The 21,678-nt window shown below is 35.7% G+C and overlaps 1 protein-coding gene across 1 annotated transcript in view; it reads right to left on the reverse strand.

The window, feature by feature from the left end:
* Window positions 1-21,678, reverse strand: part of LOC131586081 (1-phosphatidylinositol 4,5-bisphosphate phosphodiesterase zeta-1-like) — a 45,530-nt gene that overhangs the window by 15,802 nt on the left and 8,050 nt on the right. The window contains exons 4-9 of the mRNA XM_058852819.1: window positions 17,102-17,303; window positions 15,396-15,540; window positions 13,398-13,553; window positions 5,963-6,190; window positions 3,669-3,825; window positions 1,623-1,739 (exon numbers count right to left, since the gene is read on the reverse strand). Coding sequence (XP_058708802.1) covers window positions 1,623-1,739; window positions 3,669-3,825; window positions 5,963-6,190; window positions 13,398-13,553; window positions 15,396-15,540; window positions 17,102-17,303 — 1,005 coding nt within the window. The remainder of the gene's footprint in view (window positions 1-1,622; window positions 1,740-3,668; window positions 3,826-5,962; window positions 6,191-13,397; window positions 13,554-15,395; window positions 15,541-17,101; window positions 17,304-21,678) is intronic.

Raw genomic sequence — 21,678 nt, forward strand, 5'->3', positions numbered from 1 at the left:
TCTGAGTAAACAGCCAGTGTAGTAATTTTGAAAGATTTTGGCGCTGTCTGTGATCTAACAAATGGTTATCCTTTGCAGAGATAAGTGTGGAGATTCACAGGCTAGAAAGAAAACTAGTAAATTGCAGTATGATAAGACTGGGAGATTAATTCAATTTTAAATTAAGGACCTCTGGCGAGTGCTTTCTCTAAGAATGAAACAAACTTCCTAGTTTTTAATGGCAATGTATAGTTTAGATAGCAATGATAGCACACAGGGAGGGCAGCACCCCAGGTAAATAATCCAGACATGGCACTAAGTGTGGATGAACCACAAGGACACAACATAATCAAACCAATTTCACACAGTATGGTGATGAGAAGATACTTGGATAGTCCAGCACAAGTCCAAATCTGTACTGCAAATAAGCATTTATGAGGACATAGAAGCAAGTCAAATTTATACTAAATAGTAATTTTTGTACTCCTTATGTAGTTATGTAAAATAACAGTCAGGATGGAGAAAGTAACTTGTCACAGAAGATATATGGAGAGCTGAGAAAGGAAACAAGTGGAAAAGGAAGCCTGGAACAAGGGTGACATAAGCTCCAGGGCCCTACAGACAGAATGAAATCTGTGTCTGTCCTTGGATGAGTGTGTATTTCAACATAACAAGGTGAATCCACACCTCTCACCTCTCAAAACCGAGAGCCTAAGGCAAAGTGCCCTGCTCACCCCACAGTCTCCCTCAGGTGGCCTTGGCAAAGACTCAAAGACAGAATATATACCTGGGTACAAAAACTATTCTGCTCTACTTTACCTAGGGCTGAAGAAAATTTAGCAGGCAGACATAGAAATATGTTCTGGAACTGAGAATCTTTTAAACTGAAGAATAAACACGTGAAGGTAAAATTGTCTCTAAAGCCATTAAAAAGGACAAAATGCTTACAGGTGAGAGGTTTTCCAAAGCCTGCTGGGTACAGAAGTCATGCCATGCTTATTTTGAAAAAATTCAAATAAATAACTTTCAATGAAGAAGCAGAAGTTACCACTTTTTTTGTTGCCCAGGAAACGAATATGTTTTGTACTGGAAATTAAAATTCTACATCTGAATAAAGACTGGAGACTCCCAGCAGCTCCCAGCTGTCTCTGGATGTTGTGCTGACCAGGAATGTTTGAGTGCTGCCTTGTGTAGCATATCCTGTTCTGGGAATTTTTGGCACTACTATCAATTGTTGTGCTCACATCTGCACCTAAGCAAGTCACAGAGTGCCACTGAAAACCCACAGACCCTTCAGAAGAAACTTGCATTGCTGAGTAATGGAAACTTAAAAATGCTGAGCTTGTTATTAGTGATTTTCTTAATATCCAATTCAAAGAGGTAGTTTAAAGAGATTAATAAAATAGAATAAATGGAATATCTGGGATAGGAAACAGCTATTTAACACAAAGTGATATTTACAATTACTAGTGAGAAAAAACTGGTGGAATATGTGGGTTGAAGGAAAATTTTATACAACAAAAATTAAAATAATGCCACTGGGGGAAAATACGTAACCTACATAACACCAAAATACTATAGGAAGCAAGAAACTCCTTTATCTGTAAAGCCTAGAATGCAATAGTTTCTGCAAGGATACATACCCATCTGACACCCTACATTCCAGAACTCCTGAGGATTATAATTTGATGAGCTCATTCTTGTTCCCTTGGGGTAAATTCTTGTAATAAATCTTGTAGTATGTGAAATAAACTCTTTAGCTGATAAACAGAAGGATAAAATCTTGGTAAGAAAATCTTTGTTATTAAAGAATCCTATTTGAACAAATAATAAAAATACAGTAATTTGATCCAGCAATTTTTTTACACAATATTATGCCAATTTATTCTATTTTAACATCATTTTATTTTGAAATATATTCATTTGTTCATTTAATAATTAATTTTTAAACCTTAATATTTTGTGTGTATTTGAATCTGACAGTATTCCTGTATAAAGAAATATATATTCCTTTGTAAGAAGTTCATTATCCAAAAACCATCCCTTCACTGAAATATTCTGTTTCTTCACCTTTTTGCAGGGTAAGCTTATGATTTCTACACTAAAGCCCACTGTATTCTCATGGGAAACTGAGACACAGGAAACTGCACAAAAGTTTCCCCCTTCTATAATAGCTCAAAATGAAAAAAAAAAGGGGAAAAATTCATCTTTAGATGATCTTGGCTTGTTTGTTGTTTGGAGGTTTAAATAAAATGGCTAAATAATATTAGGACCAGGGAAGAGCACGTTTTCAAAAGCCACTGAAATTCTTGTTATATAAGCCTCAGAAGATAACTATCATGTACATTGTTTTTCCTTCTGCTGGCAGTGTTCCCTCCTTTCTCATATGTAAGCATTGACTGCAGGGATGTGGGAAACTTCAGATGACTTCTATCTGCATGATTCCTTTTTAGTGATTAAACAAAAATCTACATTTCCAGGGTCATCTCTCTGATCTCCATTTTCCTCTCACCTCATTTTTTGTTTGTTTAGCGGTTTTGTTTGGTAGAGTTTGGTTTGCTTTGTTGTTTGGGGGTGGTTTTATTGAGGGGGAGGAGAGGTTCTAGAGCTACTTTTCTATCTCCTAGAGTGCTGGAGGAACCAGAGAGAGGACTCAGTGGCTGGAAAATCCTACTTTGTGACACTGTTCAGCATCATTCACCTCGCCAGCTGTTGCCCTGAAAACTAAAACCTTCTGATAATGTTTTCATAGTTTTAGTTACTTTCCCATGGAAGTTCTATAAACAGAAGTTGTTTATCACATTCCTTCTAAGAAACATCTTTTGATGGACGTTTCACACGACCAGTGTGCTTGGGAAAGTGTAATTTAATTATCCAATCCCTGGTCATTGTTGAGAATCTATAAATACTGGAGTCAGAAAATAAAGTTCCTTCTTTCCTGTTCTACCACTGGAAAGTGTTCATGTGAATAATTTTGTGTCCTTTAGCAACAGCCAGCCACTGAATCACCTCCACAAAGTGAGTGGGCATGTGGCAGCCTTCATTGTCATTGTCACTGTCATGCTCGGTGATCTCTGCTTTTAACGCTCCCTCGGGGCTCTCTGCAGGCAGCTGGAGCTCAAACAGCAGAGGCTGCACCAAATGGAGCTGCTCCAGCCCAGAATGGTTTGGATAATTCAGTTTGGCTGGGATGGAAGGTCTGCTCCAGTGGAGCAAGCTGCCTGCTCTGGGGTTTATCCATCCCATTAATGAGGACTCTCTTATCTGCACTTGTCACCAAAGCCAGGCGACTGCCGAGCCAACTCCGCTCAGTTCTCAGCCCAGACATGGGGGTGGGGAGGGAGGTGGTGAAATTTATTCCACGCTTTTTCAAGTGCTGACTGCAATTCCTAAATTACTTGATGCAGAAAACAATGAATCGAAAGGCAGACGTACATTTTGTAGACTGTGTTAATATTTGTTCTTATAAAAATACACGGAATTAAAGCAAAGTTGAATTCCAGTTTTTCTCACAAAGCCAACAGAAATAAAAATATTATGCAAAGGACATATCTAAAACAGTGTTATACAAAGAACCAAATAAAATCAGACAGCAGGTGTTTCATGAAATTTTAACCCTTCAATGCCTAAGCAGTGAAGCAATCATAGCACCAATGTAACTTTTAACTGATTGACTCCAAAGAAATTACCTGAAGATCTTAAAAGTTTTTGTGCTGCACTCTCTTCAATTGAATTATTTTCATAACACTGCTGATGCTGCAGGGAATGCTCAAAGCTCACAAACTTCTGAGATTTGGTATAAACCACGAGGTCTGACAATGCAAGGGCAATCTTTCCCTTTCTCACCTAAACATCATCAGATGAATAATGGAATTTAAAAAGTCACAATGATGAGTATTTCATTATTATTAATATTAATAATTCAGAGAAACAATCATTTTGGATGCATAAAGCATGAAAAAACATGTCACAGTTAATGAATCTAATAAATATGACCTTTAATAGTGAGATCTGATCTACTGAGAGAAAACTGAGGTTATTGTGCCCACGTTTATCACAGTAATCATAGGGTGAGTGGAGAGATCCTTCCTAGCAGAATGTTCTCGATAGCTTTACAGTTTTCCTGCTCCTAAGAGTGGTTTGCAAATAACATTATTTTTCATGGCTTTTAACATTGTTCCTTAAAAATATATCTCCAACTTTCTATTCATAAATATATAAAGTACTAGAAAAGACCAACAGAATAAACTCATCTATAAAATGTAGAATAACAGGAAAATATTACATTGCGCCAAGAAAATTAATCAAAGGCCTATTCCTTTAAGCATTGCCCTGAAGTTAGGAAAACTCTTTTCTTCTTGATTAAGGTTGAAAGTTCTCTCACCAAAATCTTAATTTAGTCTTGCTCAATTACCAAAATAAGCCAAAGTGACTGAAATTTTACCAGGATCTTCTCTCTTACAGAGAAGCACTGTGTGACCACTTCATTTTCCTCAGCATAACTTCTGAGCTAATTGGGGGCAGTAGCCAGCAGAGAGCTGCTGATGCTAATCATGTTTACATTCCATTAAAGCTTTTGAAGGCAAATTCTCATCCCACAAAATAATAGAGATTGCCTGCTCATGGCTCTTAAACTATGCAACGTTCAAGTGCATTAATTATTCTGGGGCTATGTCCCATGAGGACACCAGGAGTCTACTGCCATGGAAATCCTGAAAAATACAACTCTGGAGGCAGGCAAAGCCAGCAGCATCACTGGGGTATCTTGGCTGTGGATTCAAATGCTCTCCCACCCTCCCATAAAGCAATACAGTGGGACATCAAGGCAAATATTCCAACAGAGTGGGACCCTGGAAACCACTTTCTCTTCTGCCTGGGAAACATGAGCAGATCCTTTTTGTTGCTGCTGTTTAAGAGTCTGTGGAATTCATTCTAGTCCGTTACATGGTCCTACAAATATTCTTGAAACCTATTGTCTAGAGAGCTGGTCCTTCCTGGTCAGAGTCCATCCTTCCTCAGAATTTTTCCTTACTATTTCTCCATGTCAGTTGGAATGAGAAAGAAGAAAAAAACTTTCAAATCATATAAAAAAAAAGAGACACTGCTTCTCAGCGAGAGTGCTGGGCTCTGAGGAGCACTGCTGGTTTAGCCACATTCAGGCAATCAGAGCATGATGTGCAAGAGTGACTGGGTACACCAGGTGCTGCCTGACATCCTAAAAAAGCTGAACAAGGCAGTTTCAACCTTGATGAAGCAACAGATTTTCCGTGGTAGAGAATTATAGTTGGTTAAAAAAACTAAGTTCAATTTGACTTTCAAACACCAAATTTTTACACTTTTTTCAGAAATAAAGTTAAGTCTCTGCATGATAAATCTAAAAACACCTCTTCAGCTCCAGGTGCTGAAAAATGTTCCAGCACAACCAGGAATGTGCACCTAATTTAATGCAAAAAAATCCAGAACTGAAGAAAATAGGAGACTTTATCTATCTTAAAAATAGACTGGAAGACCTGGGGAAGAAATGGTTAACTCTGCCTGTTGTCATCAGGTACTGCTGTAAGTGTTCTCTATACATAGTTCCAGGAGAGCCATGGCACCAACAAAACACATCTTAAATCTACTGTGGGACCGAGAGCCTGGGACAAGCACAAGTTTTGAGAGAGGAAAATGTTGAAGTTCAAGATGGGAGCACAGGAAGGGGTTGATTTTTAGTTGGGTACTAAAATGTGGTCCAGTCTGACTTTTCTTATAAGAGTAGGAAAACTCTGAAACCTCGAGCTAAAAAATGTAATTTCCAAATGCACTGATCTTAGTAATTTTAAAGTTTTCTCTTTAAATTTTAAATTAAATTTAAAATATAAATTATTTTAAAATAACTTATTTATAACAACTTTTCAGTTTAGTCTCTATTTTAAGATAATCGAGTTTCTTTAAAAAAAAAAAAATCTGTGTGTTCTCTATATTCAATTGCAGCAAAAGTTACCTTTGGTTTTTTTTGAGGTGGGGGTGAAAGTCTATGATCTCTTCTTCTTCTGGTGGGACTCCTTGATGGCTGAAGAGGTAACGTGTCATCTGCGTCATCATCCTCAGACTCAGATTCAGAGTCACTCAGTTCCTCTATCTCACCACCATATTCAGCATCCATCCTGAGCAGACCTTCCTCAATTGTTCCAACTTTTTTATTTTTTATCAGAACTTTGAATTTTAATGCCTATAGAAAAGAGGTTGAACAATAGTAACTAGAATTACTTAGGTTTTCATCTCTTGGTGTTATTTAACCAATCTTCAAAGTTGTTTATTAAATATAATGATGTGAGGTTGCAAAATGAATTAAAATAGAGTGAGGCAGAAGCCAAAGCCAAAGAAACCAAACAGAATCTGGGGATCAATGTACACAACAGAATGAGCCTATCTAACACCATGACAGGAAAAAAGGCTCTCTTCCACAGGAACCCAGATGCTGAAACTATGAAAAGATAAAAGTAGAAAGCTAAGTAAGAGCCAAAAGTGATAGCCAGGCAAGACATAGAAGGTATATTTTTTTACTTATTTTTTTACTTCTATTTTAAGCCTAAATGTACTTCTATGTGTATATACACACTTAAAGATGTGTCTGCTATTCATTTGGAATGTTTTCATCTATCACTAAGCCTGCAGGAAATTTGTTATTTGATTAATGCCTTTGTGCATATCTCTCTGGTGTACCAAATGAAAACTTTTGTTTATAACTTGTGTTATTTTACAGTAGAACCTTATGCTGGTCTTACCTGGCCAGGGAAACAAAAGTTTGGTGATTTTGCCTAAGCAGTTTCTCTATTTTTAAATGGACGTGTATCAACCTCCATAATATGTAATGTAAAGGGAGAAAAACATCATTGAATTATATTGATTCTAACAGCATGGCTTTCATCTATGGAACAGAATCCTATGAGTATATATTTCACTTCAATTTACAAAACTATATTAATAGTAAAGCTTCTATTATGCAGCAGTACATCTGTACACAGGAGCTGTCAGGGAGTAACAGGACTTACTGTCACTCTTGAATAAAGTGATCCACAAAAATGTTCTTTGAATTTCCTATGCTCTAGTGGAAAGGAAGATTACACTACTGGGAGTGTGGCGGGAAGAGGGAACAAAAAAATTCACAATAAATGAAAGGTAACTGAAATGCTGTGTTTTAAGGTATCCACGAAGTAAATATGAAAGGTATGGATAACAGAAATATATAAAGCCAAAGTTTTTTAGTAGAAACCAGAGCCATAGGCAAGGATAGAGACATTCCATTTATTTCCATTGCAAGCTCCATTGCTCATAATCCCCCTATCGCTTCAGATCTCGTGTTGGTAGTTTGCCAGGGTGCCAGTGGAATGAGACATCCTATGCCCAATATCTATCAATGCCATGCTGCTGGAAGGTTTGATTAGTCTCTCTGCACTGGTGACTCAGGATAAGGATGCCCTTTAACATTGCCTTCATTTCTTATTAATGCACTCTTTTTTTTATTTTTCTCTGGTATTTTTAGAAGAGTTTTAATATGATTAATGCTACTCATGTTTTTTAAGAGTTCTGAATTTTGCTTTGCATGTTCACATTTCCCAGTATCTAAAAGCAATTCTATCCACTTTTGATCTTGTATTTTGTTATTCATGGGAAGACTTCATTCTACAAATAAAAAAAAATAAAATAAAATAAAAAAAGACCTGGTATACAAGGGAAGAAAAAACTATCTATGGTTACATTACTGCCTCCTATATGCAAACATAACTTTAAGTAAAAAAAGACAATAGTGTGTGTGTGTAATGATATAAAAATGGGTCATGGTGTCAATCAGTCTCTAAAATTCTGTTTGCGAGCTGTTAGCAAAAACATAAACATCCTGAGGTAGGAGAAGTTTTTTAAGGTTTGCTTTGTTTTCTACAAAGGCAACATTCTAAAATCATGGTTCTTTTCAGAAACAGTTACAAAAATACTCCAGAGAATTTGCTATTTTTTGGCCAGAAGCAAATGACAATAATAGTTACCCCCAATCACTGAAAGTGAAACACAGAGTGAAAAAATGGCATAGGCTTTTGTCTGAACTTCACACATCTTCAAAAAAACTTATAACAAATGTATGGTTACAAATTCAGTGACTGTGTGAAATCTGAGTTCTTTAATTGGTAATCAGCACTGCTAAATATGTGACACCTTTTCCTCTACATGTCCAGGTCTTCTAAGAGAGCTGAAAAGCCTTTTAATGAGCTGAAAGTCTGAGCATTCACTATAACTTCTCCTTTCTAGTTTTATTATGAAAGGCAAAATATGTTAAAAATACATTTGCTGTTTACTTCTATAAAAACTGCAAGCATACTAAAAAATTCAAATATGTAAAACATCATAGGACCTCCCTAGAGCATAGTGGGACTTCAAGACTGGCATAAGCAAAAACCTCGAAGTGCAATCAACTAGAACAAATATTTACATAATTAAATGAACAAAACCTTTTTCTTGTGCATTCTGGTTAATGGGATGTATAACACAAATCAGCTGAAGTAATGCCAAGTTTCCAAGATAAAAATCACAAGCACTTTGGATCGGGCAAACCCACCTATTGATGACTACAATTAATGTGAAAATTCAGTGCCCAGAAATGTAAGGAACAAACCCTGGATTTGAGACAGAAGTATTAAAGACAGAATAGCTTCTCCTGTTTAAATTGAGCTTGTTGTTCTCCCTTCTTCTCTCCTGACCAGCTGTAGGTGCTCAGTTAGAGGAATATCAAGCCTTGAAAATCTTGCTAAGTAACAAAGTTAAAATCTCTTCTGAGTTTTACATAATATTCTATTTCAAGAATGATACTGCTGCCTTAAATACTGATATAGGGTTAAGATACAACACCTCCTGTGAAGTCTGACACAGGGAAAGGTTTTGAGACAATGACAAGATTTGTTAAGTACAACTGTTAAAAAAACCCAACACCAGCTATCTTTAACGAATCACACTTAGTGAAGTGTGAATGGATGTCTTTGTGGCAGCCTTATAAATCACAGTTATCATCTACAGATACTTTATATCAATACTGTATACTTATTATACAGATATTTTTAATCAATACCACCAGCAAGGTCTGAGCTCTAGGCAAACAAATATTAATTATATCAGGAGCAGCATTTTAGCTACCTCATAGCACGTTTTCCTACAACACATTTACCCAGTGAGAAGCACCCTACCCTGAAAATTCCATTTCTGTGTTGCGCTCTGTAGTAGACTTCAGGTAAGTCTACTTACCTTAAGTCTACTTAAGGATAAATAGCTGTGCTATAGCTGAAACTATATTCTACATGGGCAACTAAATCTCTGGATGCATTGGAAATAAGTCCAGATGATTGCAGAGAAAGATGGTTACAGGTTGGCTCAGAGTCTTCATTGCACAGATTCCTTACCAAAGTTCAATGGTCCAAGAAGATGCCTTACCAAACAAACCACATGATTTTTATACACCAAATAAGCCATTGACCCAAGACCTACCTGGGTAATGATATAAAATATGGCAATGTCTTGTTTTTAGTTATCTCCTGAAGTTGCTTTACAATGCAAAGAAGCTATTAACAGATAATGACTGTCACATGTTTACCACATTTCTGGGAAAATCATGTTCCCTCAAGAGTGCAATGCCTAAAAATAGTGAAGGAATTAGATGAGTCTTCTGTATGTACTCACTACAGCCTAGAGATTCCTGAAATTTTATGAGAAACAGTATGGATTTTTTTATTATTATTTTTGAGGTCATCACCAAGACATACCACATTCTCTTCTTTTTTTTTTCATATTTTTTGTAAAGAATAGATGCCATAGACTGATCAAAAGGCATAAGAGTGACTAGAAACATTTTGACTTGCTAAGAAACAAAAGTATTTCTGATGCAAAGACTTGGTCAAGACATTTGCATATGTGAATGTGTTGGTCAAAATAAATAGGAATTAATCTCATAAATGAAGCAACAGAATTAGATGTGCTTAATCTTGAATTTCTCACTGAAAACACTCACTGTGTAGAGAAAGCTCTCCTTTTTATACTGAGTAGATAAAGGTGAAGAAAAGTGTGAAGGATGAGTCCTGGCTTATGGAGTTAGCTGGTTTTCCCCATAATAGCAGAATTTAAAATATCCATAGCCCATGAAGTTGTACTGGGGGCCTTCTATTGATCTTTCTCAAGGATCTCATTAAACAGATCCTTTTATTTGGACACCACAGGTTTAACAACCATAGGGAAGCCTTGGCAATCCTGGCCAGAAATGCTTCTGAGACATCACAATGCAGTAATTGATCTTGCAGCTGTGTGGTAAACATTAAAGAGAACTTGTAAAATCACAGTAGTTGCCACTTCACTTTCAGTTAATCACACATCAATATCTCATTCCAACTTTGTGACAGGAAACCTGCAAATAATAAAAGATTCCTAACTATCTGATATATCTATCCTGTCAGCAGTGTAAGGCAGTTCAATGCTCTACAATGCAAAATAATTGAGGAACAAACTTTCATCAAAGCATCAATGTGCTTACATTCTTTTCTGTGTTATATTGGATGCCCACATGCTCCTTTCAATTGCTGTCAGATCTCTTGAGAGGAGGAACACAGCAGGGTAAGTAAAACCTTATCTCTTCTAGCATCCTGATATTTTCTAAGTTCATCTACAAATTGCTGCATAAGGCACTTCATTCCTTCACTTTCTATCAGCACATCACCAGGAGTGCTGGTACAACCAGCAGAGATGTCTGGCGCCCGTCACTGATGTCAAATCTAATTTAATGCAGGACCTGACTCAAAGGACCTGTTATTCCAGTGAAGATTAGAGGGAGTTCATGAAGTCTCTTTAGAAGCACCATGATGGCCAAGACTGGGAGCAGAGAATTGTATCAGGTCTGTCGCTTTGGGTGGCAAAACATCTTCTTGGGAAAGAGATGGGACAGGTGAAGCTTAAAAGCAGCCTCAGTTTCTCATGGGATAAAGTTTGTGGGAAAGAAAGAAGTAGTGCAAAAGTCTTCTCCTTCCTCCATATGTAGAGGAGGAATTGTGTGCTGAGATGCCACAGAATACAGGAATTGCAGGGAATTAATAATATCAATATAGTCAGATGGAAGTGTGAACATATGACTGAAGGCAAAGAATTAAAAAACCTTTAGTCCTGAAATTTTCTGGGGTTTGTTTTTCAGATGAAGCAAGTGTTGGGAAAAGCAGAGAGAGGAAGTGTTCAGTGATCCTCCACTTTTATTTCCTGCGCCTCCATGTGATTTTCACTTAGAATTACAATGGTAGGAGACATCATTGCAAGGTGGTCCAAGGAACCACCTAAGAGTGGGCGTGTTCCTCATTTTAACCTCCTTCCACACACACACAATCATCTCAGTTGACAAAGGTATAGTTCAAGACCTACTTAAAGAAAGAAGTAGAAGATTGACCATATAAAAGAAAATTATTTCGATGGAAGCCTCCAAAACTCCAAAACCTAAAAGGAACCTGTAATTGTCTAATGTTTCTTTGAAGTGTTTGGAGAAACTATGTGATTTCCCACTTCATGTACCCACAAAATAACCATTCAATTCTGATCTTGAAGAACACTGAGGTGGCTTTTTCCCTTTTCTTGCTAATGCTCCATCTTGAAAAAAGTGGACCAACAACTTATATAGGTGACAGCTTTTTTCTTTTTCACACTAACTGAGGATCCTTCCAACAAAGAGCATTTCAAATTCATCATTTGTGGTTCTGTAACATCTCTTTTGCACAGCTTGAGTAAAGCAGTCTGAAGACTAAATTCAGAATTTGGTTTTCTCAAATGACAATGAATTTACCCAGGCCTTGAAAATGCACAAGGTCCCAAGCTTTAAAGATGTGATGTCACTAAACTCCTTTTTTGGCTCTTCAAAAAGATGCCAGCCAAAGTCAAGCTTATAACTGAATTTACAAATTCAGTCATAGCTACATATTTCCATTGCTAAGTAAAGTCCTACTGACTTTTCTTACATGCATGATCAGAAAACCTAGGAGAAACAGAGAAGATCCTCATTTGTGTTCATCCTCAAGATAATAATTTTCTGAATTAAAACTTTTGTAATCAGGTGACGACAGTGGCGTTATTTAGGTAATCCTTACACCTTGCACAGATGGGAAATATGTCTCACAATACTTTAATATGTTAAAAGCTCAGGAGAATTAATCTCAGCTGACAGCATTTCCATACATAGACCCAGCAATCCATTTTCAGGCAAAACTCTACAGAGCTGACTCATGAAAACTCTAAGCTGTGGAAATATGAAGTATGAACTCCCTGTATCACAGTAACCATATGGTAAGGGACATATATCATAGAAATTAATATTTTTAAGTGTGTGATTCAGTGATTCCATTTCACTGATTTTGTGCTTGCTTCAGAGGACATATGATCCTTGCACATCTCCTACACTGAATCCAGCCGTGATTTGAGAAGCTTTACAACAAGCCCTCCTGTTTGATAGAGTTTAGATTTTTTCCTAATTGAAAAAACAGTTTTCAAGGCTTCAAAATTATGTTGGAAACCATGATGCAAAAAAATATATTGCTACAATAAAAAAAAAAAAGGGTGGAGAAACATGAACATTAAATATTACAACATTGTCATGGAAATATAAGAGTACGGTAATATTTCAGCACATCTTCTTGCACAGATCACTTCAAAAATATTTTTCCTTGACAAATCCTTAAAAAATTATTTTAAACACCTTTTGTGTGTTGTTTTTCCTTATGACAGTGCTTCCTTCCCACATTTTCATTTGCATTTTTTTAGCTACTGTAAAAACACAAGGAATAAAATATGGCTATACTGGCAACAGCGAGAAGCTGAAATAAGTATTTTGTATGTGTGCACGTATTTGTGCTACAAAAGACTTGAAAAAAGTTTTTGTCCTTGAAAGAAAATTATGTGCAAAGACTGGAACAAAGGAAATGTATTTGTTTTAGTTTGCAATAAAATTTTCAACACCCATCTAATTGCCTTTTCTGACTTCATGTCCCAGGGGTCTCGGGCCATCCGCTGAGAAACGCTGTCTGAGGGAGAAACACACTGAGAAAGAGAATGGCTTTGCAGTAGCAGAGGACCAAAAAAAACCTCCATCATCACTGTTATTGGCAAAAAATGTAGGCTCAGGTTTCCATTTCAATAACATGTTTAAATTTCAGGAATTTCCTTCAATTTAAGCAACAAAAAAATAAATCAGCAAATAACAGATGTATTTCCATGTGTTTTTTTGGTGCAGTTTAAATATTTTTGTTACTACCTGAAGTCTATTTCTGACACAGATGTGATCCATAAATTCAGTCCCAGAGGACTGAAAAAAAAAATAATGAAGAACCCCACCATCATTTCCATTTCTTTCACAGAGAAAAATGAAAACTTATTACCTCAGGAGAAGGCAGTTCAGTCATATCTACTGCACCACCAATTGGTGTAGTGAGAAGTTTGTCACCTAGAATACTTTTCAAGCAGTCTGCCATTACTTCCTGCTGTTTAGGGCTGCAGTGGTTCTCCAGAGACAGTATAACTGGATAGGCAGATGACTGGAAATATAATTTTAGGATTTTATTATTAATAAATAAAAATATGAATAATTGCTTTTCCAAAATATCTTACAAAAGTCCCCTTGGCCATCTGTATTTACATTCATTTTCAAAAACTTCAGAATATAGATCACTTGTTCCAGGTTAGTAACACAATAAAACAGGTAACATTTGTGGAAAAAAGAAAGCACAATTGAAGAAGAAAAAAGAAATGCACCTTCAGAAAGTTAAAACAGAGCTAGACATATATGAAAAAAGGACTGCATTGTTTTGGTTTTAAAAGCTAAAATCAGATTCTAAAATTAAAATTGAAAGCATAAATCAGAATTAAATGTCTTTTGCTTTAGTTTATGACAGATTTTTTGACTACTTTTCAAATTGTCTATCAAGGCTTTGATAGTCTCCCCAAAGCTTGTTCAGAAATTATTTCCTTTACATGAACAAGCTATGGATATTTTTTATTTTTGATAATACCACAAACTTTTCTAGGGACAGTATACACTTTTCTCATCACACTACTCAAGCAAGGGTAATTGAGTAAAAATTAAAGCTAAAAGGTGAAAAAGAGAAAATTAGTAAAAATTAGAGAAGAACTCAAAAGAAATGCATCCATCTAGACTTATAAGTAAATCTCATAAGTTGCCAATAATACTGGTGGATACCAAAAATATAGTCTGAATGAAATCTTTGCTCAGGCAGAGCCTAAATTGTCAATAAGGAAAACACATTTTATGTTTTTCCTGTCTTTACATTTGTCTCCTGAGCACTTGCTATTGACTTTTAAGAGAAGAAAAGCTCAGCCTGCATGGACAGCTGGTACCAACCATGACCTGTTGTGATTTTATCATCTCATTGGCACTTGGGCTTGAGAACTGAAGTTTGAATTAGAGTTAAGCACAATATGCTGTGTGTTAGCAAGAAGAGGAAAGTTTTATCCAGTGGGTTTTGAAAAACAGTGGAATAAAATCATGTTTTTAATTTCACTTTTAAAATCAGAGATTAATTAAGTTTTATATAGAAAACAGAAAAAAAACACAGCTTTGATTAACACTGAGAAGGCTATAAATACATATGCATGAAAATCCACATAAATTTATGATTGTGGATGTATATATTCATACACATAATGCTGGCCTGATTCTGAGATTTATCTTAATAGTCATTCAGCACTTCCTTTGAGCAGGAGTTTCACCAGAAGCTTATACAAAAGCCTCAGACATTGCAAAACCTCTCCAGATTTCAGTGTTTTTCCAGAGATAGGTAAAAGGAACTTTGCTCTGATGGGTCACCTGACCAAAAAACATCAGTAGCTGCTAACATTTATCAGTGTCAACATTCAAAATCAAAAGAGAGGAAATGGAAAACAAAGTCTCAAACTCATCTATTATCTAATATTTTTGTCTATTTTATAAATTCACACAGAGGATACAAGACAGACTCATAGCAGCAGAAGAGTAAGTGACAAAAAAACCTTTAAGGGATATAAAGAAGGAGGAAAACATCAGAAAAAATCTGAACTAGGTCTTCAATATAGATTCAGTCCTTGTTTAAATTATGTCAGGTGAGAATTCCACCTAACAAGCTGAGTGAGATCACCTGAATCCTTTGCACTAAGTTTGGTTTATATTCATTATCAGGAAAAATGATTATGATTCCTTTAACTAGATTTTAAACTACATTAAGAACAAATAGCACAATTGCTCTGCAATTAATTTTTAAAATACCCATTGCTCAGTTGCATTTTTTTACCCTGGAGAATTTACAAGAGCCATGTCCCCACTTAGTTAAAGCCACCATCCCATTCTAACCAACTCATGTATACACACACAGATCTGTACGTACCATAAATGCATACTTGTCAATCACATGAATTACAGAGCGAAATGGAATTTTGCTTGTTAAAGTGTGACCATGATACACAATAGGTTCGTTGTTGGTGCCATCCCAGCAGTCAATCTCCAGGCAACGGCATCCTTTTAACAGAGCACTTCAGAAGAACAAGAGAAACAATTTTGCAGCCAAAAGAAAGATAGCAAACTTTTTTATACAAGTTGCTGTGTTTCTAATTACAAGCACAGGGATTAATTACAGAAAAAACACCTCATTTTCACCATAAATAGAAATCCTACAGAATTATATGAGACAGACATACTTTCTGTTTCTGCCTATTTTAGGTGTGTGTTATTTAATAAACTTTATTAGACCTTTAAAGAATATGGGATTACCTGCATTATCTTCCTTAAAAGGCTAAAAATCAAAGATTTCAATAAAGGAATTTTAGAACAAAGGCAAATTGCCACTTAAAATAAAAGAATAAATATTTTCAATGCTATTTTGTGCTACTATTCCAAACTTGCTTAGAATTTTGAGAATCACTATATTTAAAAATCTATAGTACTTGGAGAATCAGGTTGCACTTGGTCTTTACATAAAACAGTTCCTCTCCCCAGACCACATTTCTAAGAGTGCTAAAGTTTCTGAGACACCCTGACTTTACTGCTTTAATCTGAATATGTTAGTGTCATCCCTTAAATTCTTAGGTTTCCAATATTTGACTTGCAACTAACTGAAACATTTCTTATAAACTGTTTTACTTAATTACCAAGCTGTCTTTTACATCCTGCTTTTCACACATTAACAATATGTCAAATATGCCTTTAGCTGATTTTAGCATTTTCCTCACACATGTATGAGATAAAGAGAGAGGGGGTTATACCTTCTTTGCAATTACTTTCAGCAAGGCAGCATTAACATAATGGAATTTTAAATACTGTTAGAAATTCAGTACTGTTTCTGATGGTTGCAAGTCACTAAAGAACATCAAGAGAGCAACCAAAAAAAAAATTACAAAGTGTTCAGATAGATGATGATTCCTGCTGCTTTCTCTTCATTAAAGTAGTACAAATAATTCTGGACACATCTCCTCCTAATTCTTAATACATCCTGCCCTCTCAGTGTTGCATTTACTACACAATTAATTTCTTTCTTCCCTGTCTTGGCAATAAGGCATCCTGGTCATCATCCTCTTGGAGTCACACACTGCACAGGTTCCTCTCCCTGCTGCCTACTTGAAAGCCCATGTTTTGTTGTTTTTGTTGTTTCTAACCTGCCCACACTGCAACATGCACTGAACACAGATATCCTTGACACAGACATACTCCAACACACATCTTCTACATTGAACAGATCACAGCTTGCCCAGGAATTTTACATTTCTTTCAGGGAGTTATTTATTTTTTGCATGGCACGTTGAGATTAAAAACTGATTTAATCGTGTACTGTACAATATACTATAGATTCCATTTGCTGCAAGGTTGATTTTCTGAGATGTAAGTGAAAAAAATAGATTGCTTCCAGACTATGAACAGATGGTTTGGCAAATATATTGAAAAGTGTACACACAAAATAAAATACCACTCTCATTTCAACTTGTATCTTTGATGGCTTTGTCCCTTATTTCCAAGTAGGATTGTATGTGACTTAGCATTAATTTAAAAAAAAAAAAAAGCCAAAGAAAGTTTAAAATATTAAAAATTATGTCTATATACCTGGTATAGCCCCATAAGTGACTGGGTCCCATTAGCTGGTCAGCTATCAAGTAGGTGTTGTGAGAAGATGAAATAAAATAGTCACATAATGGCTGGTTCATATCTTGATAGATGGTCTTGTGCTGGCTTTTAAATATTGAACATTCGTCTGAGTTCATGTATCTTATAAATCCTTCAAATGACAACTGCCTTTTCTTCCTCACTGAACAAAAACAAAAGGAAAAAAAAAGAAATCTCTGTTGTGAAGCCACTCTGATGCACTTTCTGAAATTTTTAATAGCCAATTCTGAACACTGCTAAAGGTTATACAGCACAAAGCTTTCCTGCAATTTTAAAATTCATACCAAATGTATAAACAACACAAACATCAGATACGTGTGACTCTGGAGCTGAATTGCTGTGGTTCAAACTTCTGAGAGAAAAAAAAGTGTTTTGACACTTTTATTCTTCTATGGACAGCACTAAGAAGAATTTTCAGTAGTCCTAATTAAATATAAATAAAATATTTGTCATTTACTTTGGAAAGTAACATGCCAGACAACGTGTTAAGGGAATCTTCTCTTTTAAAAGAACCAGGATTGTTCTCTAAAAAGTCAGAAATTCTCAATATAATCTTGCAGAAACTATGACTTCTAGCACCAAATGTCTTCGCCAGGGGTGGAAAATTCCAAATAAATATTGATCAAATCATGTTTAGAAATATTTGAAATAAAAATAGCATTTTAACCAAAGAAATAACTGTCTACACAGATGAATTGCAAATCAAGCCTATTACACTACTATATTTATAACAAAATGAACTAATTGAGTCCATACCAGTGATAGTCATCCCATTTGTTTTGGTTTTGACTGATTTAATGGCAAACAGAGCCATTACACTGCCAGCTACTGCTCTCAATGTCATGTTTGTAATGCAGTCATTTTACAAATGATATAATCTCAAAAGTTAGATTTGCTTCAAAATATAGTTTGAATTAGTGAGGGATTTTGCTCAGTTCTTACTCTAAAATAATTTTATTGTCACCGTTAGGCTAGTAGTTAACAATAAGTAAATAATCCAAGATTATTTTATGTTAATAATAGTTTAGAAGTCGATGTATACAAACTTGGGGACTGGAAATACCAGTAGGAAAACCCCCTTTTCTGCCCTGGTAATTCTTACTGCAGCTATAAGAATCAGAATGTACAAGTTAGAATTGCAATTATCCATCTTTGGTGTGTGACAGACTGGAAGTTTTACACCTGGATGAGAATTTACAGAAAATAATTGTTTCTCAATTACACAGGTCTTTGAACTAGAAAACTTGCAATGTTTTACAATGATAAAGAAAAACAGAAGGGCATCCAGACATCAAACATGCATTCACCCAACAACTTATTCCTAACAGAAGTCTTTCTGAAGTTATTCTTCCAGTCTTCCATTGATGAAGAATCCACAGACAACCCAACAAAAGCATTTCAACTGCTAAATAACCTTGTTAGGAAATTTTTCATAATTAGGAAACAGAAATTTACCCTGAAACTTCCTTGCTGTCCAAAATATTTGTTCTGTTTGGTATTATTCCTCTCCTCTTTTTTCACACTTTTTCTCCTATGAACACTGCTTTTGCACTTCCCACTTTCCACTCCTTTCCTCAAAAAAAAATCCAATCCAGGGCATTTTCTGTTTCAGATTTCTGATAATTTTCGTTTTTCTGCTATCCATCTGTATTGTTAATCTTTCATAGGAGAAAACAGGATACTATTTCTTCATGGAATGTCCTGACAAACTGCTACTCACTTTTACCGTCTTAGAAGGGTTTACGTATTTATTATTTTCTCCTTTTTTTTTCTAGTCACTGACAGTGACTAGTTCTTTAGATGTTCCCTTTCTAAAACAAATATTACATTTGATCTTTTCCAGTCTTTCAATTCATCATTCATTTCCCCCCTGTTTTCAAAAGTAACCTTTGACTTGTATTAGTCAAGCTTGTTACAATTTTCTAAGAACTTGGATTTGTCAACCTGTCTTCACTGACCTGATTACATCATTTAAGAAGGTCCTACCCTGTTCCATCCATATTTTTGACTATCTTACTCAGATTAATAATATTAATAATATTACAGAACCGACTGTACTTGTTGCATCGGGAATTTCTTTGGTCTTCTTTTAGCTGAGAGATTTGCAGGATGACTTCTTGCAGCCTTGATGACTCTTGAAAAGTGAATCCTATAGATTTATCCACATGCACGTGGTATATTGTTCTATACTTGTAACAACTGGATTAAATTTCTACTGTCTGGATCTTTAAAAAACATTTTGAATTTTTTCACATTACTCAAAACAGAATACACTCATCCTGTATGTTTTGCCTCTAATGAATTACATGAACTGTCTGGATTTCATTTTGGATTATTTTATTTTTCATGGTCTATAGATTTCTCTGAGCAATTACAAGTAGAGCTAGTAACTATTTGTGTGTGTGTGTGTGTACATCTTTTATGTTCTACCTTTTCTGCATTTATTTATTAAATTAGTGAAAAAATACTGGCTTTTCAGTCTTGCTTTTTTTCTGAATTATTTATGATGTTTTCCTGGCTGTTCTTGTCATCGACAAAAGTTAACTGCAATATTCTCAAGAGAAATTAATGTTCAAGCAAATATGCTAATGACCATAATCCCCAAAAAATGGACATCTAACATTGTTTTGTTAGTCAATATGTAAGCTCATAGACTTCAGTAAAACATTCAGCTCATGTCTCCAATCAACAGACTAAAAATCTTTGTATTTTTACAGAGCTTACATTTCTGAGGAATAGCCCAGCCATGCTATTTTCTGACCACTTACAGACATTTTCTGCTTCTACATTAAAGGAAATGGGAATTCATCTCCATAACTATTCCACAGTGAAAAGACTTTCATCAAGACCTTACATTTCTCCCCTGGAGGAACCTCAGTCTTTTTCTCCATTAGGACCTTTTAGCAGTAGTTAGTGTGCACACACCTATCCATTTGTTGTAGAAAGGGAAGGCAAGAAAAGATTTCTGCCTTCTCGTTGCCTCTTTTTGTTCACAAAGTTCAATGATTTCTTTTGTCTTGCCCTCCTCTTTTGGATAGTGTACAATTCATTTTATTAACAATATTCCTTTATATTGTTTGGGGTTTTTTTAAATCTGATTTAAGATAAAATTATTTTTCTCATTCCTCCTGTTAGGGTAAACTCCAGCTCTGCCATATATACAAATACTGTCATATCAGAGAGGAATTATGGATATTTGAACCTGGGTATTTGAAAAACTTGGATTACATTATACATTATTTTCAGAGTTTATTACATTCCATTTTTCTTATTTACCTTGGAATTTCTTTGAAAATGTTTCTCTTCAGAAAGAAAAAATGGAAAACTATCACAAGATGTTTGTTGCCCTGAAGGCCTTTAGAGTACCCACAATGAGGCAGACAAAACAAGCAAGAAATCACTCTGCACTGGCCAGAGCCTCCTGCAAGACCCATTTCCTCCTGAAGGGACTGAGTACAACCTGCAGCCCTGCCAGGGTCTGGGAGAGGTGTCTGGACTGAAATAGAGACTCAGGAGTGGGGAGGAGAAGAGCCTGAACGGAATGTGAGACTAGGAAATGTGGAGAGAGAGATGTTTCCCATGTTTTTAAATGTATGTGAGTGCTCTTTGCTTCCAGAGAGCTAAATGAGTAATTAAATGTCTATGGTACTTGGGACAGAGAGAGTGGAGTGGGTACAGATACATTTGCTGGGAATTTTAGGGGTGAACCCATGAGAAATACTTGCAATCACAGACAAGGGTTTTACTCTGCTATAATGGAAGGAGGAATCTTTCAGTCATTAAAAGGCAGAAACATCATCAGATGGAATTTCATACTATGAAATTTGACTACATCAGTATGAAACATTCATGCTCTAAGGGAACAGTAAAGAGAAGTATTTCCTTGACTAAAGTTATAATACACTTAATTCTTTTCTAGTCTCAGTTTATATTCTAGGGAGGCTTTTTCTCCCTTACCCACACTTACAACTGGTGCATGCTGGAATAAAGTATCTATCTGAACAGCAGTTCAGTTTTCTAAGGGTTTATATCTCATAATCACCTTGTCTTGAATTTTTTCCCTGAGACTAGACCTTTACACATCTTTTCATAATCTGATATATTGTGTCTCTCAAATCCAGCCACAGCCATTGTCTTAGTTGAGATTTTTAAGCCATCTTTCTTACTCCACATGGTTTTTTTATGAAATCTGTGGGAGTTTGGCAGAGATGTCTCCTTTATTAAGTTTGATTTACCTTGGCCAATGGGATCAAATGCTCTCTTCTGCAAATTTGTGCTCTACATTCAGCTCTGTCTCGCATACATCAAAAATCCAAAAAAAACCTTCACGACTGTGTGCACTAGGAATAAACTGCGAATGTTTTTTTTTTGCTTCACAAATACATTCTGGATTACTCAAAGTCCTTGTCTGACAGATGCACCAGGCTTATATTGTTATTTACAAAGCAAGCTGTTTTTTTTAAGACAGGATTGCATTTTTGCCCTGTTTTTGTATTGCCTAGCAGGAAAATAGGCAG

Source organism: Poecile atricapillus, chromosome 18 (genome assembly GCF_030490865.1).
Source record: "Poecile atricapillus isolate bPoeAtr1 chromosome 18, bPoeAtr1.hap1, whole genome shotgun sequence".
NCBI classification, from domain to species: domain Eukaryota; kingdom Metazoa; phylum Chordata; class Aves; order Passeriformes; family Paridae; genus Poecile; species Poecile atricapillus.